Source organism: Diplotaxodon limnothrissa, linkage group LG22 (assembly GCF_057381915.1).
Source record: "Diplotaxodon limnothrissa isolate DT_005_m linkage group LG22, D_limnothrissa_male_GT1.1, whole genome shotgun sequence".
Classification (NCBI taxonomy): Eukaryota; Metazoa; Chordata; class Actinopteri; order Cichliformes; family Cichlidae; genus Diplotaxodon; species Diplotaxodon limnothrissa.
This window is the reverse complement of record NC_140616.1, coordinates 23,608,673-23,635,152: the sequence shown is the minus strand read 5'-3', so window position 1 is coordinate 23,635,152 and position 26,480 is coordinate 23,608,673. Positions and strand designations below refer to the sequence as shown.

The 26,480-nt window shown below is 40.9% G+C and overlaps 1 protein-coding gene across 1 annotated transcript in view; it reads right to left on the bottom strand.

Annotated features, from left to right (window-relative positions):
• The window catches only part of col16a1 (collagen, type XVI, alpha 1), an 82,115-nt gene extending 64,255 nt beyond the window's left edge, over window positions 1-17,860 (bottom strand). The window contains exons 1-4 of the mRNA XM_085345962.1: window positions 17,703-17,860; window positions 11,400-11,523; window positions 292-360; window positions 91-208 (exon numbers count right to left, since the gene is read on the bottom strand). Of these exons, the coding sequence (XP_085202088.1) occupies window positions 91-208; window positions 292-360; window positions 11,400-11,475 (263 nt within the window). The 5' untranslated portion in view covers window positions 11,476-11,523; window positions 17,703-17,860. The remainder of the gene's footprint in view (window positions 1-90; window positions 209-291; window positions 361-11,399; window positions 11,524-17,702) is intronic.
• Between the last annotated feature and the right edge of the window lie 8,620 nt (window positions 17,861-26,480).

The following is a 26,480-nucleotide window of genomic DNA, read 5'->3' as shown; positions in this document are numbered from 1 at the left end:
AGCTCCACGCTGCGTGCTCGTGCACGGGTTTGTCCGCAGATGCGCGGAGAAACAGATGAAACAGATGAAACAGATGTACAGCGGACTTACTCGCTGGGTCGTAAGAGCGCAGTCTTGCCCAAGCGGAGGATGACAGCTCCTCGAGGGTTACGGATCTTCTTGACATCTTTGCTCTTGAGCAGGGAAAATCGCCTCACCAGATTAAAACCTGCAAAGGGTAAGGCATTCGTGAGCAGCCACACCAAATAAAAGTCACATAGCAGCTGGTGTGTTTGGAGCTCATCTATTAACCGGTGATGTTGGTCCTGGCGCTCTGGGGAAACTTCCAGTCCTCCACTTGTAAGGACGGGCACTGCACATCTGAAATGCAAGGGGAAAAAAAGAAATTAAAAAGGGGGGTATCTAATAAGTGAAAAACCTCGACACGTACTGTAAGACAAGCATGTAAAGAAGTTGGTTCAGAAGCTGTGTCAAATATAACCTCTGACACTTATTACTGAGTGAAACGGACAGAAGTTTTGTTTTAAAAAAAAGAGAGTCAGCAGCTTCAAACATATACATTTGAGAGTAACAGAAATATTGATCTGGTGGAAGGAGAATGGGAGTTGGTGGGGGTGAAAGAGAGTCCGAACGAAAAAAGAAAAAAAAATACAGTGTAAAACACAGAGAAGAAGATGAAATGAGGGCAAAGCCAGCCTGACAGGTTGTCTCGCACCAAGCTTGTCTGTCGCGGTTGCCTCCGTTTGATGGATGTGTTCTCACCCTGTCAGGGGAGGTTGCAGAGAAAAGTGTTGCCTGTCAGAGCGGACTGCCTAACTACAGGGAGGTGGGTGGGGGTGGGGGTGAAACCGGGCAAGCACAGGTAGACGTGGGCCCTGTGAAACGCTATGATCCACCCTTAATTGATCTCTTTGGGGCCAAGGAGCAAGACATACTGCTGGGCTCAGTTTTGAGATTTTTCTTTTATTATGACTGCAGATAATATGAATGCGAGGCCCTGAATTAATACAAAACTACCTCTTTTGCTGATTGGTTTTCGAAATCATTCACGTGTGCCGAAACTCAGGATGAGAGATTTTAGTTTCTGCCCCGTCAATCAGAAGGATGGTCATATTTGACAAACTTAAAGACTATTTTTATGTGACAAAATAACTGTATTCCATTAAAATGTTGCCTTTTTGATATAACTGGACATCTTGTAAGTCCCTATTTAATTGAATGACTTCAGAAGATGATGTGCTTTTTCAATCGCTTATTCAGGGAAAAACATCAACAGAAGTAAGACTCTCTACAAATGTAATTACCCCCCCCCCCCCCCCCCGGCTTTAAAAGCTAGCATTGCCCACTTCAGTAGAAATAACTCTGCGGCAATTTGCATAATTGCACACCAGTCTCTGACACCTTGCTGAAAATATTCTTTCAGCTGCAAGACGTTTGAAGAGTTTCTTTTCTTTGCATATATGCTACTTGCAAATCACTCCATAACATTTTAGCAGCCTTCAGATGTGGCGTTGACTAGACCGTTCAATAAGCCTTCATATGACCAATTACTTGACGGATTTGTTCATGTTCGTTGGCTTGTTAACTCTTTGAAAGGTCCAGTTCAACAATCCAGTTCAAAATTCACCTCGTCATTAATATACCGGGCCCAGGCCTTGTCTCTGAGGCAGAAAAACAACCCCAAGCCATAACATTTCCACCACCATGCTTCGCAATTGGCATGAGGATCTTCTTTGGTCTGCACCACACATGCCAACAACTTTAGAAAAGATTCAGTTATCTAGCAATGTAATTCTAAAAATACATTTTACCTAAAGAACAACCAGAGTTGTCTGCTGACCCTGTAATGGAGCATCAAATCCTGGGTGCCTTCAAAAAATTAACTTTTACTGTCAACAGATTCTAGCAACTGCAAGGCAGAAACTGCAGAGGTGTTATGGTCCAATATATCCATCAATTTATAACACTAAATGGTGCAGCAAGTCAATGTGTTGTGGCGAGTTTCTGCACGAAGAAGTTGTTAAATGTGGAAATTGTGAAAGGGAGGGTTGAAAATGTAATATTGCACCTGATTCATGCAGCGCCATCCGCTGTGTGGCACAAACAGAACAGGCATATAGGTAGCCGCTTGCTGACAGTGTATTGTTTTCACCCTGCCTTTAAGAATGCAAAACATCTTGGACAAGTTGAAATCCCGGTATCAGAGGTCAAGTTGTGAATGTAATAACTCTAGAACAAGGCCATTTAGGATCTCCAATAAATCTTCACTTTCACAAAAAACAGTTGAATTTGTACAGATTATGGCAACAGTTATTTAATTGTAAATGGTTTAATGGTATGTAGGAGCATATAACTAAAGACTAGGTGCTTCTTTTGAGGAAGAGTTTAACTGGAGGACACTGGTCTTTGTTTCTATCACCTAAAGAGAAGACTGAGTAGAGGATTGAAGAAGCTGCCTTTTCTAAAGCCCTGTTAACACCACAAACTATTACTTGGGGACCGCTAGAAACTGGTGATCTTACATTGCCGGTTCTTATATAGTGCTTTTCTACTCTACTTGGGTACTTAAAGCTCATTATACAACGTCTCATTCACTTATATATTCATACAAGCACTTTTTCTACATTTTAAGTGCCTTCTGTTTAACATAGACTCTCTGTTGACTGCATTGGGGGGAGCTTTGGGGTTCAGGAACTTCACCAAGGATACTTTGGCATGCATATTGGAGCAGCCAGGGATCGAACCACCAACCTCAAGGTCTTCGGATCATATTAGTCTTGGGCGAATCAGGATCTCATGTGTTCTTTTTTCTTTTTGCAATCTTTTTTGGTGCTTTATGCACCATTAGGTTATGGAGTCTACAATGGAAAATATAAAAAGGAAATTTTGGTTGACTTTTGGTTTTGCAAATTCATAGAAAGAACAAGTTAAAATATACTGCAAAAGCAGTCTAAAAAAAGTGCCCCAAATTCCTGACTTTTAACTAATTTAGTTACATTTACATATTCCATGCTATTTTGTTACATAAAAATGTTCGATGTATTGAAATCTGGTCAAATGAAATGTACTTGATTTGTACTCAATTTAGACCAAGCATATGTTCCTTAATAATGAATTGCTTTCAAAAATCTCAAAATTATTGCTTCATGCTTATTAAAAGTGAAGAATTTTTATTCAGTGTAGGTTGGATACGTTATTCCTTTGTAGGTAAGGAACCTTTTGCTATCATTTAGGAAACTCAACCATTAATATAACACAAAGTTCAATTTTCCAGAGCTGCACAACAAACACAGATGTAAGAGTTTAATCACATTAAACAACACAGGAATACTAATCTTGTGCAAATAGGGCTTTACTCCCTGGAGTCCTAGGGAATGTCTTTTTGATGAAATGGGCAGAGCGCTTCAGGGAGTATTGCCTTGAAGCGTGCAATCTGAAGATACTGTGTATGTTTCCAAGCAAAATGCAGTTTTATCAAGGCTCACAGCAAAACGGGGTGAAATAGAGGAATATAATTCCTCGAATAATAACAACCAACCAACTTTAATCAAGACCCTGGAATTTAATTTCACGGAGGCCAGCTAAAAAAAAAAAGAGGAAAGAATTAAATCCCTTTTAGCTGTTCATCAATTTTTATCAAGATCATCACTTTACGCAGTGCAGTTTTTTGCCCAATTTTGGTTCCAAAATACAAATGACTGTACTGCAAAGCGCAGCACATTTTGTCCCGTGAGCCCCCACCAGTGTGTCATTTTCTTATTGCTGTCAACAAATACAAATCAAGCCGTGGAAAAGAGATGTCATGCAGCAATGTTGCGGCACGCTAAGAGAGGCTTGAGATTAAAAGTAAAAGAAATCAGACGTGTTGGACGTGACTTCCGAACAACGGATCCGGTGGAGAAGGTATCGAGCACTGCTTTAGAGTTTTCTCAGCCCTCTGATGTTGTCACTCAATCTTAAATCCTGCCTTCGCGCCCTCTCTCACTCGCACAGTCACACATGCTGTATTCATAATTTGAATTCTCCATCCTGAAGCCTAATCTGCCAACTCAGCACAAAGTGCAATGTGCAGCCTCACAAGCGCACACGCACACACACGTATCCACACACACACACGTATCCACACACACACAGAAAGAGTGTATCTTTATATCTCCCACTGAGAGTTTTTTTTTAAGTCAAGACATGGTATGATCTGCTTTTTGTTGCTGCTTAGGCTGCTTTCTTCCCCCCCACCCCTTTTGCATTTTGCGTGGGGGTTGGTTTCATCACTGCCGCAGTTCCATCAGAAGGAATACAGATGAAGGCTTTGTCAGGTGTGGAGTGGAGAGACCCTGGCTGCAGGCAAACGGGCAGCACAATAAAAAGTTAAACAGCACAATAGAGGAGAAGGTGGAGAGATGAGGAGGGAGGAACAAAGGAGAGCAGAGAGAGAAAAAAAGAGAAAGTGGAAACATAACAGGTAATGTAAGGTGTGAAGTGTCACTTCAGGAAAAGCAACTTACCCCACAACACCCAGACCAGCACTCCCCAGGCTATAGTTTGTTTTTTCTGAGGTAAGACTAAGAATAGCTGACTGCATTATACTGCAAGATAAAGAAATCAAGTTTGAAGAGGCATCTTTTAGGATTAAAAAAAAGAAGCTTTTATCTCTCCTGTGACAATTTTAGGATATCTAAGCTTCATGTTCATGCTCAACTTTCAGCATGCTTAGGGCACAACAGCCTTCAGCAACTTAGAATTTGAGTAAAAAGAAACTTTAAGTAGAGCATATAGATTAGAGATGTATAGATTTAACGTGCTCGCTTCCAACCCTGTCCCTCCTGGTGACTCCCACTACAAATCTTAGCATCTTTAACTCTGCCACCTCCACTCAAGCTTCTGTCTTTTTGTCAGTACCACTTCCAAATTCTCTCTCACTCTTTCTGCTATTCGTCTGCCGCAAATCAACCTCGACACTCATCTCCACCCACTCCAACCTGTCTGCACTCTCTTCTTCACCCCTCTTGTGTGCTGTCAATTGCTTTGAACAGTTGAAGCTAGGTATTTAAACTCATCCACTTTCACTACCTCTACTCCTTTTTTCACCATTTCCCCTGCTTCCCTCCCACACGCGCATTCCTCTTTTATCCAGTGCATACCTCCACTTGTCCAGGCTCCCCCTACTCTCACTACAGGTCATGTCAATGCCATCTGCAAACATTAAAGTCTGCAGAGACTCCTACCTGATCTATTAACATGTCCAACACCTCTGCATATAAGAAAGAGCTCTGAGCTGATACCTGCTATAATCCCATCCCCATCTTCAACCTGTCACTCCTACTGCACACATCACTGCTGTCTAGTTGCCCTCATCTATATTCTGTACCACCCTCACATACCTCTATACCACCTCTGACTTCCTCATGCTCCACCAAAGTTCCCCTTGAGCCATAAAGACAATGCACCTCCTTATGAACTCTGTATTTTTTGATCAGTCATCATATCCATAGTGTTCTTTCTTAGCATGAATTAATATTATTTATATGTTAGCAAACTAGGGCTAAGGCACTTGCAAACAACTATCATGACAGGTTTCTGAATTATCGACATTTCACTATACTGCAAATTGACTATGTGCACGTTAGCATATGCTACTTCCGGTGCGGAAACTCCTGTGGGGAGCTTTGTTTCCGGTGTCCTATTCGCGCCTGGTTTACGGTCCAAAACAAGTTAAGCAAATGAATGAATCAAGCGGCGATTTACATTTCTATAGATGTCTTGGGCATTTACCCAATATATCTGCAAATGATGTTCATCGACTTGTCAATATTTTTCCCCGCACCTCAGAGCAAAAGAGAAAAGGGATTCAAATGTTAGATTTCTCAGCTGTCCCTCGTTTATTGTGGGTGTTATGTTCTAAAAATAACCAGCGATAGGTGAAATCAAGTAGCCAATTTTATTTTTGGACGGTGCAAAACGTTTCGTGGACATCGTGGACATACAGCACTGCACTTCAGAGTCACACTGCTAGCGATCGATGCAGCGATTCTGTACTGTACAGGAGAGACGTCACGGAGGAGATCGTCTGCAGCGATCAGGACACAGGACACAGGACACAATGTGACATAAAAAAAAAATAAGCATGCAAACTTGCACTAAAAAAAACGCGAAACAGCGAGGTGAAAGGTGAACCGCGTTATAGTCAGGGACCGCTGTAATTTTGAAGGTAAGTCACAACATACCCTTCGTAAATACTAATGTATAGAAACCCTTACCAGCAATCGTTCATTTTTTGTGTGGCTTTTTTCACGGTTTGTTAACATGCTGTGTAGGTGTGGTGTGTACTTGACTAGCTGATATCGACTTAACGGGGGAAACATCTGGTTTGACTATTCTTCACCTGTAGTTTGAATGCTGAACATTTGCCTGTTTAAATCATAAGACCAGTCACTATACAGAGATGTGCTTCTGAATGTGGACGATGTGTCTTCTGCATGCAGTGATGCAGTTCTGCTTGTGTTGAGTGATGTAAACAACTGATCGATCTAAACTCTTTAAACGTCAAAATTGATCATTAGATTTTTTATGACACAACAGTAGTGAGTGTTCCCACCTTCTGCTCTTTGTAACTTAACGCGATCTTTCCGTTTTCGAGTTTTGGACATGATTTTGGAGTATATCTTCGCAGTAGCGATTGACCGCAAAGTAAAGCTACCAGAACTGTACAACCCTACATCCGGTCTCAAACCAGGAAGTTAACATTTTCTCGTGCACAGGGCCAATATCCGGTTGTTCAGTGATGACGTGACGAATCCTACTTCCAGGTCTAAAGTAGTCTGCGTTTAATATGACTTTTGTGTTGTTAACATGTTTAATGTTATGTATTTTCTTCTATTTGATCTCAAAAAGCTCCTAAAACAGTCAGTGATCACTGTTGACCTCCCTCGGCTTTTATTACCGCTAATCATTTATTTAAGCTCAGTTTTTAAAACCTTAGGATGTAGCTACAGCCCAGCCCATGCAGCAGTATATGAATGACTAACCTCGTATTGTGGATGGATTATCTCAGTTGTTCTCCTGGCTGAAGTTTGGTCCTTTTACAGCATCCTGCCATGCAATTACATTTGTTCCTGACCACCGAGAACACTCACGTTAACTTTTATCGAGTTGTCATAAATGAGTCTCCAATAACACCAGAAAAAGTCGCCAGATTTGTCGCTAGTCGCTTTTTAGAAAAAAAGTCGCTATGGGGGTCTGAAAACTCGCTAAATATAGCAACAAAGTCGCTAAGTTGGCAACACTACCTCGCCCTATAGGTCCTAAACAAGTAGATCAAATCACCGGTTAGACACACATACAGAAATTCTTTGATTTACTAGTGAGGGATTATTAGGCTAATGGATAGGCTAATTTATGGATAGCTCTCTAATAATAAATTCAGTATTCCAGATAAAAGGATGAGGAGTGGGAATGAATTCTGTTATTTTGAGGTAACTAGTTAAACATTATTGCTATAAATGCTGTGCATACTTTTTAAACTGTTTGATCTGTATTTTCACTCAAGGAAGAAACAAACTACTTCCACATAACTCAAAGGATCGATGATTTTTTAGTGGACTGTAGCATACTCAGGCAGTTTGGCAGTGGACCCACTACGGAAGTTGAACCCCATTTCTTCTCAAGCTGTGATCAAATGAAAGCATTTGCTTGTTGACAAGCTAATTAGCACAGAGTATGACTGCCACTCCAGGATCCTGCTAGTATCTGCATGTAGTCTTAAAGAGATTGGATGGTCTTGGCTGGGTTCACTTCCTCTTTGATGGGTTGTGTTTGAGCCTTGCCAAAGCAGGTAATGATACTACACTGGCAGTCACAGAGCACACTGCTGAGCGTGTTCCCCTCAGGTCTCCGCATTGCCAAAAATAAAAATTCAAGACATGTAAAGGTCTTTAGTGAGGTAAAACTCTATTTTTTGATGTATACATGCTTACATTTAGCTTGGAGGCTTAAAAAGTACAAACGTGTCAGGCAAGGATCACACCTGGATGATTTAATGTTCCAAATATACAGACAGGGAGAAAATTCAAACGCAAGTTTAGGCTCATACCCTTGAGGCATTCATTATGACACGGAACTATGCGTAAGTACATAGTTATTCACTCGACTTTCGCTGACCTGCTATTATATTTCAGTAAAAATAAGTTGCATTTGACCTTTTTTTTCTGCATTGTGTGTGATATTTAACAAACTTTCAAAGGTTAAAGTAGCAGTGGCCTTATCTACCAGTGCCTCATTGTGGTCAGGCCTGTGTTTTAGTTTTGTCTTCTGAGCAGCAGAGACTTGGCAGGGTACTTTCTTCAGAGGAAGGAGGTCACAAGTCTGCTCACAGTGTCAAGAGTATGTGCTGTGTGGTTTGGAATAAGAGATTGCGTGGTGCTTATTGAATGTGCCTTACAATGTGGCATTGCAAGATAATTGGACCAGGCTGCTGATCAGCAGAAAGTCAGGCTCAGAGGTAGTCTTCCACTTCCTCAGTCGATTAAAGACATGGAACATATAGGAAGCAAAGAGACATACTGGGTGATGCATTTGATAGTCTAACACAATAAATGTAAGGTAAACCTGTAAGGAAAGAGCTAAATGATGGTGGTAATAAAAAAAAATAATATAACAAACAATGACAGAGGGAGACGATGTGTGTCTTACTTGCCCTGTCGGGCAAACGAGCCAGACGATAGAGAGCATTCCTGGTTATTTTCCAGAGATAAAATTGCAGTACAGAGGAGTGGAAAGACTTAAAACACAGCACTGCAGGGAGATGAGCTCACTCATTTTCCCCTTGTAGGCCTCTGGCTCAACTTCATATGCTCTCACAAGTACACACACACACACACACAGATATAAACTGAATCATGACGCAGATTTACAAGCTCTGCACAGCAATAAACGCAGACAATTCGGATTAAATAACGTTTGGCATCCTGTACGTGCATGTGCGTAAAGAAGTGTGAAAGATAAATAATGACTATTATGATCATATCCATTGTTCAGTGCTTGAACGCAATCTAGTATCCCACTGCTTTCTTAACTCCCCCTTGCAGAACACAGTTAAACAATCAGGGCTCGAACTACAAACTAGGCCAGCAGTCACATTCTGAATGACCCCTTGAAACTTTAAGTTCACTGGATGCACAAACAGGCTCGATTTTATAAGGTGATCAGCAATGGATACTCCCTTATGTGGTGCTTTAATGATGGTACAGTGTATAACACATCTGTTTAAAATCCTCCTTATGTGTCCAGTATCTGTTGAATGTGCAAAGCATACAGTTCACATTCACATTTATGTGCTAAAAATTAGTTTGCATCACAGGATTAAGGGGACCACTCAGAATATCTCAGCACTGATTTTAAGGACCTACAGTAAACCAGCAAAATAATCCCAACACAGTAAAAATCACAAAGGAGGGAAACGAGATAAAGGCAGCAACTAAAAACACGGTACGTAGGCACGGCACAAGCAAGAAAGCACAATGCAGGTACAGACAGAGGGAGCTACAACCATCCATACATAACTCATGTGCTTCAGACTGGATACTGTCAATACTTTATGATGAAGAATGTCAGCATTTTGACTTTAACTATGTGGACTAGACAGCTGGTTAGACTCTAGTACTCCAGCTTGACTCTTCAACACTAGTTTTACTTAAATCTGCTTTCCTGCTGCAATGTCAGGAAATTACCAGCAAGCAGTGATTTGGACGACACGGAGGAATTGTGTGTGTGCGTATGTGACGCTTGCTGGGACTAAGTATTATTGCTGCACTTGAAAAAGCACTTTCTTTCAACCACTGGAAGGAAGGACTCAGGGGAACTGCGAGCTGACTCAGTCTCATCTAAAATGCTCCGACTAGGGCCTCCCAAGGGGGTCCCACTCCTCCACAAAGTTCCCTTCAGAGCTCAGCCAACTATGGAGGATTGCTCGGCCCCCCAAGTGATATCGCAGATCCGGCCCCGAGAAAATACTAGCAGTGCGATAAGGGAGCAAGGCAGTTGAAAGCAAAAGAAAGAAAGAAAGAAAGAAAGAAAGAAAGAAAGAAAGAAAGAAAGAAAGAAAGGAGAAAATACATTTCTTCACTCTTGCTTGTTTTCTGGGGTTTCTGTGTCCTTCTCGCACACTTTATACTCATGGTAACACATGCACGTTCTCCCCGACACCGACAAACAGTCAAGCTAGCGTTTCATCATGCATGCAGACATGTTTCTTCTATACAACTACACAACCTCAAATGACTGACGGATCATAAAGAGGAACAAAACCGCACATGGTAAACACACACGCCTCTTTGCCACAGCCTGACCACACAGCTACCAAAAGCCACCAGCGTTGCACACGCAGGGTGTAATTACGCTCTTTTCTTTGTTGCCTTGGGGCCTTCATACTTACAGGGCACATACCCACACAGACAGACACGTGTCAGAGGATACACATCCTGTTTAGAACTTTTGCTTTAGGCAATAAAGGCACATCTTTGCAACTTTACTGTCATTTTAACATTTAAACATGTTCCTTTTTGTGACCTTTAATATTCAGTAGCATTTTGTTCACAGCTTGTACAACAGGAAAACTTAATAAATAAGAAGGATACAAAAAGAGCTCCACAAAGGATATGCACTTGATTTTCTTTTTGTACAGTCAGTACCCATTTGGAAAAATAAACTCTCCAGTGCACTCGTTTACTGTTTTGCTTAGAGCTCAATGGGACATTCTGTCCATGCAAGCTGAGCCTAAAGCTAGTATCTTGTTAGTTTAATTTAGCTTTGCAAAAGCAGCAAGCTTACTTACTAGCTTAATATTTATTTACGTAACAGGTAAGCTTTTATCTAACCACTTTTATTTAAGCAAACCGTGAATCATTACCCAACAATATCTCATCATCCCTGATGATTAGAGCCTGACTGATGTATCGGCAGGTCGATATTATCTGCCGATATTAGCTATTAGCAAACCTGTTAGCATCAATGAAAAATCGACTGAAAATTATGAAAATAATTTAATTAATATGCAGACTAAATTATAATCATAAAAGCTCATTTGAAAAGTAACGAAGAGACAGGAGAAACATCATTAGAGTCAAGCACAATAGGCAGAAATCATTACAAAAAGGGTTTAGGTTAGCATAAATAAGACAGCAGTTTGTTTCTTAGATTTACAGTGTCCATGCTTTTTTATGCACAGCCACAAGAGGGCGCACTCCTGTTTTAGATATTTTTCTTAGTATTATTATTGTTTTGGGGTTTTTTTTTTAAATCAGATTATTCCTTTTGTTAAACAAAACATTGTTCAAAATTTTACATTTCATTACCTATGCAAATAAATAACTAGGGTTTACATCTTTTGGAAAGGCTTGACTCACCTTGTTCGGACACCAGAGGGTCACACGATCCAAAGCTGATGGCCAGCAGAGCCAGAGAGGAGCAGAAAAGCCACATGGTTTCACTCCTCCAAAAAACACCACCTCACCTCACTCCAGCCACCAGCTGATGGATAAACACAGAGAAAAAGGGAAAGTCAAAAAAGTCAAATCCCTCCTTCATTCTGTCAACATGCCACCCAGTTTGCTTACTCTGCCGACAGCTGTGCATTATGCTTGACTCCTAAATAGACGTTGATGTATATTTATGAGTCAGTCACAGTTGATGTGTTAATTATGTAGTATGATGCGGGCTTTGTTAGTGGCATATGAATTAACCAGAATGGTCCTCATTAAGTTGTGTAACTCTATAATGTCTGATCATAGTCATTACCCTGTCCATCTGGTTGGCCTTCGACTGGGCAGCTGCTACACACACTCTGACACATACATGTGAATATAACTAATATATATATATATATATATATATATATATATATATATATATATATATATATATATATATATATATATATATATATATATATATATATATATATAGCCACATTTGACCATGAGCACATGCGCACATTAAGCACATTATTGACGCAAACAAAGCAGCAAATGCAAGACAACAAAGCAGAAGATGGACATGAAAGCAAAATGATTTACATGCAGGACGGTTGGTCTAGAGTCAAACAGACAGAGGGGCCAAAACACACAAACACATCTGGAGACTATTCCACTGGAGCCATTGTTCTGCTGTACCAGATGCTTCCACGTGGCCAAACAACAGGCACACAGACACACACACAAAGGCATGCAGGGATAGCTCAGTAGGTAGAGTGGTGGCCCCATGATCGGAAGGTCGGCGGTTCGACTCCACTGAACGGCTACCCTGAGGTACCCCTGAGCAAGGTACCGTCCCTACACACTGCTCCCCGGGCGCTGCACTGGCGGCTGCCCACTGCTTCACTGGGTGAATGGGTTAAATGCAGAGGAACTATTTCCCTATGGGGACTAACACGCACACTTTACACTTTACATAGATTAAAATGCACGCCACGTAGAAATAATCATTATATCTTGGCTGCGCAGTCTCTCTCCCTTACTACAGTAGCTCATTTATAAACGCACACAAGAATGTACGTGCATAAACATGCTAATCCCGCCCACTTGCATATAACCCGGGTAAACACATCCCAGCTGACCTGGACTTGCCCTCGGCATGTGCTAGGACCCCATAATTTTGTAGTGTTTACAGGTTCAGCAGGGCCCTCAAGGCAGGCAGGCAAGCAGACTGTATCTCTGAACACACACCTGTGCTGTCTGCCAGGAGAAATGACCCCCACACTCCCCTGGGGCTACACAATGTGGCGTGTGAATACTATCCAGCTTGACCTGACTTCTGTAGCAAGCTGTTAAAAGACAATATGGTGGAGGACGGTGCTTCAAATTATGTTCTGGAGAAACAGAGACAGCCTGACCTTCCCCAGACTTTCATTTGAAGTATGCAGTCCACTTTGGGAGCCGTTGACTTAAGTAGTGTGGCTCAGTTCAAATACTCCACTTCGTATATTTTCATGTACCATAATATGTACACAATGTGCTGGTATGCACAGTTTACTGCGAAGAAATTTTGACAGGTTAGCTACATTAAACACTGTAAACTTGGAACTAAGAATACGAACACTGTCAACTATAGCCAACAGGGGTGTTGCCAGGCCTGTGGTGCTTTTTCTTTATTTCATATTAACTAGTGAGTCAAACAAAATTCTGCTGCAGATACTAATTTTGGTGACCGTTAGGTGATGCACAGGTAATGTAAGCTGAACAAAACATGCAAAACAAACAGGGAACCTAACATTGTTTTGGGAATAACGAATACGAAAATCCCAAAGATTTTCATTTGTAAGAAATGCTTTTAAAAAACATATATATGTTAAAAATTGCTAACTATTGTTGAGAATACATACGCTACAATCAGTGTAGTAAGAAAAAGACGATGTTTGAAATATTAGACTTCGACGTCATGCTAGCTGCTCCATTTTCGTAACTATCGTAACCTACGTTATATTAAATTTGGTCCCACATAATACTACATTTTTCAGCAGGGACGATGGCACTATTAGGCACATAAATACCAAACAATATCATAATAAATTAACATAATGTATTTCCTATAATTCTTTTTTTAAACTGCTGCTGCTGTTAGCTTGCTAAGCTAGCACTGACGTCATCATTAATAGTGATATCATATGATGGTTTTGTTGACTAAAAATAGTTTAGTAGTCAAGACGGTAAGAGTGAACACAATTTGCTCTTAACTTTTTGGCCCATTCTGCGTACACCATCGTGCTCCTGGAGCAATTCATTTAGCCATGATGATAGGAACACTATTATGCATGAAATATTACAAATTCAAGTACCCTGAGACAGCACAGGCGTGGTTGCTTTTTCTTCCATATTTTTTATTTTAGGTTACCGGTTTATTTAAGAACCAAGGTCTTTGCAAGATCCTGTACAATTATGCTAAGCCACAAATGATCTGTCGGCACTACTGTTGCCAGCATGAGTACTATTAAGGTGAAACTATCTAGTTAGCTAAACGACAAGAAGAATACGTTAAAAAACGTGTTTTCTCCTGCAGCCGGATGGGTGGGAAGTTAATCAAAGCCTTAGACAGCTATGTTTGAGCAGTCTGAAGCTACAGCCATTATTATAGGCTTCATGCCACATGATCACAATAATAAGAAAGTTCACACAGTACATAATGCATAATGCATCACAGTCCACAGAACACAAGCTGGGGGAAAAGTTACAGCTCATTGCTATTATTATCTGGCCATAATCCAAAACAGTTTAATAGGTTTCCTGATATAAGTTGCTATGGATGTGTCTCTTTCCATTTCTGTCTCTGCACTGCATTCATAGCTTGCAATAACAGATACAGTAAAGCCAGGATGGGGTTATGCCACTGGGCTTGCCGCAGGCCCGGCCATGACTCGGTGAGCAGGCCTGTGAGTGATTGGGTCACTGGTTATGGTTAAGACACAGGAAGGAAAACAGGAGCAGATGTCTTACTGTTATAGCTCTAAAAGCCGAAAGACAAGGAGTGACAGACAGAAGTAATGACCAGCATCCACAATCACAGCCCAGCCCAGTAGTACCAGTACTTTTTATGGATTTGAATACACATACAGAATGAGCCACTGACACAGTCTCACATAATAACCGAGGCTCTTGTGCTCAGGGCTTAGCAATTTTCACTGTCCTGCATTTCATCACAATTGCCACTGTTTACAGATGGAACAACATCTCTAGCACAAGCCTGTTTAGAGGAACACATTCTGACAGAGTTAAATGAAACATGTCCACTTTATGGCCTGACAAGAGAATTGCTTTTATTGCTTATTAGCCACCCAGACATGGATGATTAAATAACAGTGATCCAACAGCCCACTGTTTAGAATAGTTTGCATCTGTTTAGATTGAAGAACCCGGTGTAAATGTGTCTGTCATTCACTATCTGAGGGTTCATTGCTTTTCCAGCTGTCTCTCACAGCATCCAGAAGCAAGAAGACTGATAGGGGCAGTTTACAATCTAGTCTGCTTCCAATCTACTCTAGGCTATCACACAAGAAAACACAATCCAAGAGTGGTATTGCTGCTGAGTTGTGAAAGCAACTTCCTGATTGGCCGCCAGTTTGTCACCCTGGCTCAAAATCCTCAAGGGAAGTTCTCTCTGAGAAGAGGCTGTACATGGAATTCAGCCATCAAACAGAAGCCCTGCCTTATCGGTCAGGTAGCCCGCCTGTGTGCATTCGTGTAAAGTACAACATGTGTTCTACAGAAGGCGAAAGGGGCTGCCATACAGAGTGGACAGACATACTGAATAGGAAGTCAACAGAGGCTCATTTATGCAGATGAGCACACACACAGTGACTCAAGCCATTTAACACCATGCTCCAGAAGCTACCGTTCAACAACACAATCACAAACTCAATTTCTGTTTACGAGGTGCTTCAAAATCAGCTCTGCTAATTGTTAGTGTGAGTAAGGTTGGTCAATTCTTATTGTGAGAAAACTAAAATAATTGTTGGGCTGCTGTGAGCCCTGCATTCCTCCAGAGAATGCATGGCTGAAAAAAACTAGAGTCTACTTGCCTAGAGCGTCTATAGCAGTTCTGCATAGCTGTAATACAGATGTTATGCTAAAATGCTGATTTAAATATTGATGCTTACTACATTCAATATCTTCATTTAGCGTGTACCAGTGAGATTTAGAACTAAACACAAATGCATGCAAGTAGAAATACACAACAGGAAAACTTTAACTTGGACCCTATGATGGTCATTTATGGTCAGATGGATCAGAGGGTTCGCAGTTTACAATAAGTTACTTCTGAGGGGAACATGAGTGTGTAGATCAGACCAGTCATGGATCAGTCATGGAAATCCATCTGGTGGTTTTTGAGACTCCAAACCACAAATCTGAACCTTATGCTGAAGCAAAAGGGGAAAAAGGCAAAGTCATCAAAGTCTGGGATTCACCCTCTAAGTAAGGTTTACATTTCTCTCAATGTTTCTGACCTGAATGCAGTTCTAAGTACACTCATAGGTTCAAACAATACTAGTTACACTACTGCTGGATGTCGACGTCGGTCAACATGCTGTTTCCCAAAATGCATTTTGCTTTGAAGACATGAACGTGCACACTCTGTATCTGAAAGTTTTGACCTTTTCACAAACTTGTTTTAACTTTAAATAAAAGTAGCTGAAGTGGGCCCCGAGGGCTTAACACTCCAAATATCAACTGACTCCGAGCAAAAACCTTCAAACTAGCGAAGGTAATATCCAAACCTGTGTAACACTGAAAAGAGACTGAGGCAAGTTTTTACTAGTCTTACATTCTGGGCAGTGTTCAAGGGCTTTATTTGAATATTTGCTAGTGTGAATCAGACCAGGAAAGGAACTGAGCACTAAATACATAAAACTCTTTCCTGTGATTGCTCAGGGCTACCTGGAAGTTCCAATGCCACGGACACCTACGGCCCTTTTGCAAACGCAACGAAGCAAAGTTAGTCCTAATCTGATGACATGACCCGGTTGGCTCCTAGCCTATGTTGTGGATGAAGTCAGCCTGGAGAGAGCAGATGACTTGCCGATTTTCTTCAGCTTGACTTTACATTTCCGCCTAATGTTCACTTCACAGCTGAACTGAATGAGCAAGGAGTCAAGGAGATGATACAATTTCCTGTAGGCCCAACAAAAGCTGGTATGGAAGATATACGTGGGAGAACATACCGCCCTGTGGCCTACAGCTATGCATTGCACAGACAGCCTCCAGCAGGTTAAGTGAGCAACACTTAATGGGCATAGATTTGTAACGTTTGTAACAGGGCTATGAGGAGACTACTGGTGGTAGGAGAGTTCTGTTACATACCAGGGTTTCCAAGCTTACATGTGCAAGTTTCTTTTAGTTAAAATGACCCTTAAATGAAACCAGAATCCTACTTGGACAACGTGGAGGTGTGGAAAATGTTCCACATTTTGAAGGAGGAGGGTGAAAACAAAAAAAGAGTAGGAGGATTTATTTTTTAATGTGAGTCGTGGGGTGCAGACAGGATGCAAAATCCAGCAAACATGGGGGATAGCTGAGTAATTAGGAAAGCAGATGTTACTGCGGTATTCAAGCCCCCACTCCTCTGGCGTTCATTTTCTTTCCCAAGAAGTGAAAATAAGTTTTAGAGACCGATCCGAGATCATTCCAAAGCTGATTACTTTTTTCGAATGATATGCATGTAGTGGGGAAAAAACCCCAGTGTACTTAGGAGGCTTTTCCATGCCACAGGGGGTTGGATGCCATCCAAACAAAACAGCAACACCTCAGCCGTTCTGTGCCCATGCCTGGCTTATTAGATGTGAAGGAAAAATCAGCATCACTTTTGCCAGGAGCTAGTCGTTTTCTTGCAAAATCCAATAACGGAATACTAGCTTACTACAACTACACGAGTCAGAGCGGCCGAGGACATACAACTTTAATGATCTCCGCTGAGAGAAAGCAACTTTAGAGTACTTTTGCTCAGTATCCCAGATTGTTGGTGTGTGGTACACCCCGCAGTATGGTATCCCCATGTGACGTTGCCCACTGTAAGCAGTCTTTGCTGCTACAACACTTCCATCACTAAAGTTCCGCTGCACTTCACTAACTTGTCTTTAAATCTCCGGCGGATGTGGCAAAAAAAAAAAAGCATCGCTTTTTAAACGAAAAGTTAAAACGACAGAGAGCATGTAAAATCCTTACCTTCAATTTCTGATAAATCCACAAGTTTGCGACCACATTAATCCGCTGTTGTGCGTGTATAGATCCAAGGTCCGGCTTGGGAATCCTGCAGGGCGATGCAAATGCAGACAAATGTAATCCAGCCTAGTTTTTGTCCCCTTGCCTTTTTTTTTCTTGAGTCTTCTTCCACAGAGAAAGGAAAGAGGGAAAAAAAGTTACAGCAAGATTAGCCGTGTCCAACTTTTTCCCCCTCCCCTCTCTGCTGATCCCAAGTGTCTTTCTCCCTCTCTCGCCTCCTCTTTGCTCTCTCTGTTGTCTGTCTCTCGGTTTCTTATTACTTTTTTCCTCCCCTTGGTCTCTGTCTATTCCTCCAGCCTGTCTCTCTTCCAGTCTCCCTCCAACACCCCCCCTTTACCTCTCCTCTCCTCTCCTCTTTCTCCCTGCTCTCTCCCTCTCTCTTTGGGAGATCTCTCTCAAACATGTGGTGACATCAACTTGTCCACAAGGCTGGAAAATAAGCCCTGGGCATCTCTCTAATCTTTTTGGCAAGCTGTTCCAGGCCTCTCTACCCTCTCTTTACCCTCTACCCCATCATCTTACCTCCATCTCCCCCTCACCTCTTACTATTTGATTCATGACATACCAGAAAAACAGACTTTCTATTCTGCCTGGGTTAAAGCACTGTATTAGGAAAAGAAATGCAGATTAGGCTCTCCTGGTTGGTGCATTATGGAGAGGAATTTACTCCATTAAAATTAATGAACTTACTTATCATACTTACTTATGATTGAAGGCCACATCCACAGCTTCCATATTGTTTTATCACTCACTTTTATTGCATCCAATCCATAAAGTGGCCTCGGTTGGAGCCCCTGACCATCCAGAAACACCAGTCCTAACAGCCACATAAATTCCACCTTTATTGTCAATAAGTAAATAGTTCAGGAGGCAGATAAATATCACTTTGTCTTTTGATTTATGCGTACCTCCCTTCAGATGGTATGGAAGAATAGGTAGAGGACTGTGCTCACATCTACAAGATATTTATTTCTGTCCTCTGTTGAGAGGTCAACATCTCTACTGAGTAGTTATCTTTAACTCTCTCATTAGCTTTTACCCCTAGTTTAAAAAAACACAATAAAGGAAAATGTGAAAACTCTCTAAGTAGCATCCGTCCACTCAAATTGTTTCACTTCTGTCTAATGAAGCTGAAAATGCTTTGAACTAGATGCTTACCCAGAGGTGTCCTCTTTGAACTAAAAACACTGGTGGAAAGCAAGGTAATTCAGCCACTACCAATGGGGAATCTGGACAAATGCGTGCATATGTCTTTGTATGGTTTGACGGCATAAGCAAAGAAAGAAAGGAATTGAAAAGGTGTGGCTTCCCCTATTTCACAGAGCATGTTGACAAATGATGTGTTGAAGTTTGGCTCTGACCAGACAATAAAAGTTAATCTGATGAATCTCCCTATCCTGACATATTACCCAACCTCCAGGGATGAGTCAAAATGTTAATGATGTATTGCTCATCCAGTTCAATCCATCACAGTTCATGACTTATTGCAATGTGTGAAGTGCAGGAACAAAGTAAAAGGCTTTCTTGTCATTGCCTGGCTGTGTTTCACAGTCTAAGTAGAATTTAAATCTACAAATAAGTCAAAGAGGCTCCCCAAATGTGTCATGTCCAGGACCAAAAGTGTTCAAGTTCAGCAGTATTATGATCACATGGTCAGTCGTAACCATGACCATTAAAAACATGAAAATATGTTGACACATCAGCATGATGCTAATATAATGGTGATAGAATGGCCCCAACCAACCATACCTTGGTGATCTGCAAATCAACCAACAGGACTACTGCCAACAGGCAACAAGTGGTTACAACATATGGCAAAGATATATTTCAAGCTATCTTATAACTTGGTGTTTCGTGAAGTCCGTTCTTTATCATATTGCACATGCAAGTTTTGGTGAAATTTGTAAGTACTATGCATGAAGGTTATCCTGTGAAAATGTGAAAAAGTCCCCTTCAAATCATTTTTGTTGAAGATCATAAGGTGATTGTATACATTTATTTGTAACTCTTGCTGTAATCTGACCATTTCTGTAGATGCAGTAGTGATTCTTGTGAAATGTGATTAGATGGACAGTAGGATGGAAACACAATGGGCACCTCACAGTGGCTAGAGTTCACTGGTGTTTTGGCTGGTATGCTAAAAAAAGTCAGTGTTGAAAGCTGCAGTTCCTCAGAGTTCCACGGCAACAAAAGCAAGTCAGTTCCCATAAAATGTTTTGTTAAAATTCCCCAAATCACAGCAGAAACAGACACGTTTAGAGCTTGGTACTACAATAGGAGCTTACAATCAATTTCCCCTTGTTACGTTCCATCTAGGGGGCCAAGACATGAAAAGGAATTCATTTTCAACTTGCAAAAAAGGAATAAATGTTACAGAAAATTAAATCATTAGTGGTCATTACACCCACTTTCCCAAGATTAAAACATCCTCCCGATAATGGTTAATTCAAGAGTGAAGAAACACTGATGGGTTAAAGTCAATAGAAACAAAGAGATGATAAAATAGACCTAAAGGACACTTCATCTCCTTTTCAATACAGCGCTATAAATTAGCTACTGCTTGAACTTTAGAGAAGCAGAATGGGATTATCTAAGCCCAGAAGCACTTGAAGTTTGAAAGGCAAGTGGAATTGGGTTCAAGTAGAACTATGGCGCGACACAGTGCTTTTCTTCTTCATCTTTGTTTTTGCATAGTTGTATCACATGTTGCTGACTCGTTTTATCACTGATTCTTTGGTTACACTTGGTGATGATGGACACTGGATAGGAAAACTCCAAAGCAGCCATGGATGATTTCTACATTTAAATATTTGTCACTCATGTCTCACATCATCAAAAAATGTAATATTAGTGAAAGATAACCGAAGTTAAAACAAAATGCAGTTTTTAAATGATGATTTGATTTAGTATGGGAACAAAGCCCTCCAAACCTACCTGGCTCTGTGTGAATTAACTATGATTTAACAGGTTTTGGAAAGCTGAGCTCAATTTCACTAACCACACCGAGGCCTGATTAATGCCAAACCTGTTAAATCAAAAAATCACTGAAACAGTGTTGCATCTTCCTATGAGTGTCAAGCCAAAATTACTCCAAGAGTGCATTGATGACTCATGCAGGAGGTCACCAAAAAAAATAAATCCAGGGCAGCATTTAAAGACTGCAGGCCTCATTTGCCTCAGTTAAAGTCAGAGTTCATGAGACTGGGAAAAATTGACATCCATGGTAAAGTTCCAAGGAGAAAACCGCTGCTGACCAAAAAGAACACAAAGCCTTGTCCCAAAAAACATCTTAATAATCTTTTTGGAAAATTTTTTTTACTGATAAGACAAAAGCATCTGGCACATAACTAGCACAGCGTTTCATAAAAGTACAACAATAGTCATAAATGGTGGTGCTAGTGTGATGACCTGGAGCCGTTTTATTGCTTCAAGAACTGAACAACTTGCTGTGATTGATGGAACCATGAATTCTGCTCTCTGTGAGAAAATCCTGAAGGAAAATGACAGGCCATCAGTTCGTGACCTGCAGCTCGAGCAAACTTAGATTATGAAGCAGGACGGGCTGAGCCCCTGAGTCTCAACACCAGCAAGTTTCTCTGAATGGCTCAAAAGAATAGAATGTTTTTGGAGTGGCCTAGTCAAAGTCAAAATGCTTTGGCATGACCTTAAACAGGCCGTTCATGTACAAAAGCTCTCCAGTGTGGTTGAATTAAAATAATTCTGCAAAGGTGAATTGGTCTAAATTCCTCCACAGCAATGGGTCTTTGAAAGACTCATTGACAGTTATCGACAATGTTCCCTCTAATTTTTCATGTGTCTGAGCAAACACACAAACTCCCTGAGTGGTCCCTTGGACCACTGCGAGCAACATTAGACATGTGCACTGTGGTCACGCCAGCATCGAATCCATCCAAGTTACATGGTTTATTAAAATAATCAAATTACAGCATTTATGTTAGACTACTTTTAATTAACTGCTTTAGCCCATTTACAATGAAAATTTAGAAAAATCTTGTTCATGACCTGTGTAGTATGTTAACACTATTGGAAGTAAAAATAATTTGAACTCCAATTTTGAAAACACAACTTTCTTTCTTTTTTTTCTTTTTTTTTTATATAAAGCTCTGACTTGTATTATGAGTATGAGTCTGGGAGAGAGTCCTGTAACTCTCTGTCTGCAAAATACAGAATATAATGGCCACTGTTGGGCAATTAATTATGTAGTTACTTCTTCAAAAAAGTAACTGAGTTTTGCTAACATTAAAGATTCTTGCAGCTATTTACCTAAAAACGCAGCCAAGGCGTTTTTTTAAATAAACATTTCAAACTATTTACAGAACAATCAGCTGTTCTGCATCAAATTTGATGCCACACAAATTATTTGTGCCACTCCAAAAAATTATTTCTGTCCACTATAAGATAAAGGAGAACAACAGCCTGATACCTGCAGGCATAGCTGGACCGGCCATCGGGCATACCGGGCATTTGCCTGGTGGGCCGTGGGCAATTTTTTGTTTTCATGGGCCAATGGACTTTTTTTTTTTTTTTTTTTTTTTTTTTTTTAGGAAGGGTATATATAATGAAAGGTGTTGGATTGGCCAATTGGTCATGATCGACTCTGGGCTGGACCAATTACAGCCGAGGAGGCCGAATGCACCCTCCCCCTTGTTTAGCAATCACGTGATTTTCGCGCATTGCATGCCGGGAACTCTTGGCAAAACAATCCAAGTACCGCATCAAATGCAAGAATTTGCAGCACCGCAAAACGTTCATTCTCTGGTTCCAATACCTTCTTGTTTTTTCTTTGCCGCACAAAAAAGGAATGTACAAAACAAAAGGAGAACAATGCCGGTCCGTACAAAGACAGACTCGACGAAAAGACAAAGAAAAGATACGAGGAAAAATCAGAGTGAAAGGGTCAGACCCTTACGAGCACACAGAGTGGACAAAAGACGTCAGCGTGCTGCCCAACTTTCACCACGCTCAGATTTATAATTATACGGTTCTTGGAGTGAGTGCATACACTCATGAAGTTTAGTAACTTCAGGTCACTGCAACAAGCCCAGGTACAGTTTACCGACGGATGGGTACAGGACCTTGAAATGCACCGTGTAGAACGAAAGACCATCGTACGAACAAAGGTAAGTTTACCAGTCTCACAAATCGTCGTCATAGATACACATTCGTTAACAGTTTATTAATATAACCTTTGAGCTCAAGGGTAATTAATTAGTAGTGGAAATAATTTCTGGTAGCATTACAGAAATGTAGCAGTGACAATAATATTGTATGTTGTAATCGCACTGGACAATTAGTGATACAAAACAACTGTTTTATCCTGTGAATAAAAGTATATGTTTTTGTCAATGTACCATGGTAATAACAGAAGCGAAACGCAATATTGTGTCAGGACAATTCACTATTTATGCACAATAAACAAAGGAGCATAGCGCGACAATTTCTGTTCAGCGCCAGACTTGCTTGTAACCTATTTCACCAATTATGTTAAGAAAAATGACGTATTAACTACAGCAGACTAACATGTGAGCTGGAGTGTTCTGAGACGTTATATTTGGTATATCCAGACCATCCGTCGGCTCTTACTTCGGAAACATGGCTTAAAAAATTTCTCTTCAACGACGTAATCCAATAAAAAAAAAAAAAAAAAAGATCTCTTTACCCGTCGGCTTCCCGTGGCTGCCATGCGACCGGCTATTGCAGTTAATAATACAACAGCTTCTTGCCATTTTTTTGGGTTTCTTTTTATCACTGTGTAACTGAGTTCAATTGAAAGCCTGCGTGCGCGAGTACCTCTTGCCACAAATTCCCAGAATCCTTTGCGGTTTTACCCCTGAATGACGTCACATTTCCAATCTTTATCCTGGTGGGCCGGTCTCTAGTCAAAATGCCCGGGCCGATTTTTTGTCCCAGTCCAGCCTTGCCCGCAGGCCTGACAACAGGAGATGTATCACTCCTGTAACATTCAGCAGTCGCCTCATTGTCCTGACACACACAACAAAACTATTGACTACACTACACACTAACTACACAAGATTTGCACTAAACGTCGCAAATCTCTCACATCTCAAAACACTGCCGTCACCTCCTAAAACTTCCCCCTTCCTAAACACTAAATGCCATGTTGCCATATCATTTTTTGATTGGTCGACATGGTACATTTTTCCACCAATAGGAAAGGGTGTGGTTTTTGGTTTTGTTTTTGCTCACAGGCGGAGAGTGCTTTCGAGCGTTTTCCTTATAAAACGCAGTTTTTACCGTTTCTTCCCGCAGTAAATATAAACAACGATAGTATTCAGGAAGAAAACCAAACACTGCATATATTTTTATCATAACTCTGGTTTTACGTGGCCTATCAACACAATTTACAAACTGGTATAAAGTCCACACTTTTTCCGTCAATTTTTCCGTCTGTCCTGCTCACATCTCCAATGGTTGTACACGTTGTCATTAACGTTGCTTCACTCCACATCAGCCACGCCGCTGTGCCAGCTAAAACACAGGTGTCGGCACATAAGGACGCTGTCATAGCCTGTCAACGACGTTGATTAGCTGCGTATATACGAATGTGAATCGCATCATTGGCTGGACTATGGGATAAAGTGGCATCGTTCTAATCCCATACGGGAGCAGCACTGTCTAACACTGCAAAGCAGAATTGTTAAAGTATTAATTTTAATTTCAATTCAGGTTAGATTTTTTTTCTGTGCGCAACGCAGAGACCGTGCCAGCAGTGCGCAATTGCGCACAGCTTAGAGGGAACATTGGTTATCGCAATCATTTGATTGCAATTCTTGCTGCCAAGGGTGATTTAGAGAACAATTACATGTATTTTTTTATAGGGCCAGATAGGTTAGGATAACTTTTTTCCCTTGAATAAATAAAAGCATAATTGGAAAAACTGTATTTTATAATATTAAAATTTGTGTTGATGGTCTGAAACATTAAAATGTGACAAATATGAAAAAACCCAAGAAATCAAAACGTGAGCAAATAATTTTTCCCAGCTCTTTATATAATCTGAACCCGATGCCTGGTATTTGAAAACTTTATTTTGCAACTTTTTTTCCTATGAGCATGTTCACATTCATGCCAAAGAACCCTGAAGAGCAGAGCACCTAGCATGGGAATAGATTCTTGGTATTGTTTGAATATTGGGAACTAATACTTAGTTAAGTTTTTAAATTGCACAACTTTAAACAGGCTACTGGCAAATTCACAGACAAAAATTCAAATCACTTTAATTTGAGCCCGTAGTCTTCAGAGTTAAATAGTTTAATGCTCAAAATTCAATGGTTTTTGAATCTCCAGAGTAAAGTGTTGTTATAAAATTCTTTTCATCACAGTCTTTTCTTCTCTGCATCTATTAAAGTTTTAATTATATACAATGAAAGAATAAGCTCGATCTAAAAACAAAACAAAACTTAATTGCATTTTTGTAAAGGCTTAGTAAGGGAAATGGCATTGTTGCCATAGGAATTGTAAGCTTTGAAGCACATATTGCACAAGCTGTCACCCTTTACACACAGACACTTAAGCACTCTCCTTCACAGCTTTACAAACACCCTTTCATCATAACGGACTTGTAGCTATTTACCTGCTCCACTTTGCCATCATCAACAAATGCCATGATTACTCAGGAGAGATAATTTCTGTGCCAAAGTTTTCTGCTGCTGTGCTGCTCAGAAGTGCAACTTGCCAATGCAGAGGAGAATTGCGATAATAATTACCAGACCTTTCCTTCAAAGGTGCCTCTGAGTGTTTCTGAGCAACTGAAGGATAACAAGAAAAAGGGATTGACAAGTAAGATGCAATTATTTTGAAAGTCTCTGTATTATACATGAAAAGACACTGTTTCGGAGCTCTCCCGAGAGCTGCATATGGTTAACAGAATTGTCTTCTCCTCCAGGTCTTCACAGCTCTACTACACGTACAAGGAAATCAGGCCATGCTGCTGCATGCGACTGTGGTTTCAATGAGAATTGATGTAAATGCTCCATTTCACATGCATATGAGCCTGGTGGGACTAAATTGTGATGACAACCCTGAGAGACACGATCATAAAGGGCTTCATCATTAAAAAGTATGGGAAACAAAAGACAATAAAGGCGAAATAAAAGATTGCCATGAAGGATCAGCGGCGGAGATATGATCACAAAAATTCGGAGCCTTGGGGGAAGAAGGGGTTCAGAGAAAATAGGCCTCACTTCAAATCACTGCCTGCGATGTTGTTAAACAAATTGACAGGGAACACATGACTGCTGCGCCTGTCCTGGTTAGACCGGGACAGGTTTTTACAGGCCTTGTGTGTCTATCTGGGCATATAGGTGTGTGTGTGACGGTGTGATACATTACCATCACACGTATATCGTGCACGGTGGGTGGTTTGGCCGAGTTCCAGCCCTTGGCTGGGGAGGATATCTGGAAAGGAGGATCAATGAGCTAGTCAACCGGCGTCGTATGGTGGTCTGAAAACGTTGCATGATTTACGACAGGCGAGGCCTCGGTTTAACCGACTTTATTCCATCAGCCTCGCCTTCTGTTCAGCACCTCTACTTTACACGCACCTGTTCCATACTGCTTAACAGGACACCACTTTTAAAATTAAGTAGGGCTTTTCAATTTCAGCTCTCTCGAGTTTCCCTAATTAAAAATGAGCAGGGAGGCAATCCAGTGTGATTACAGCTGAGGACTCTTGAGCTT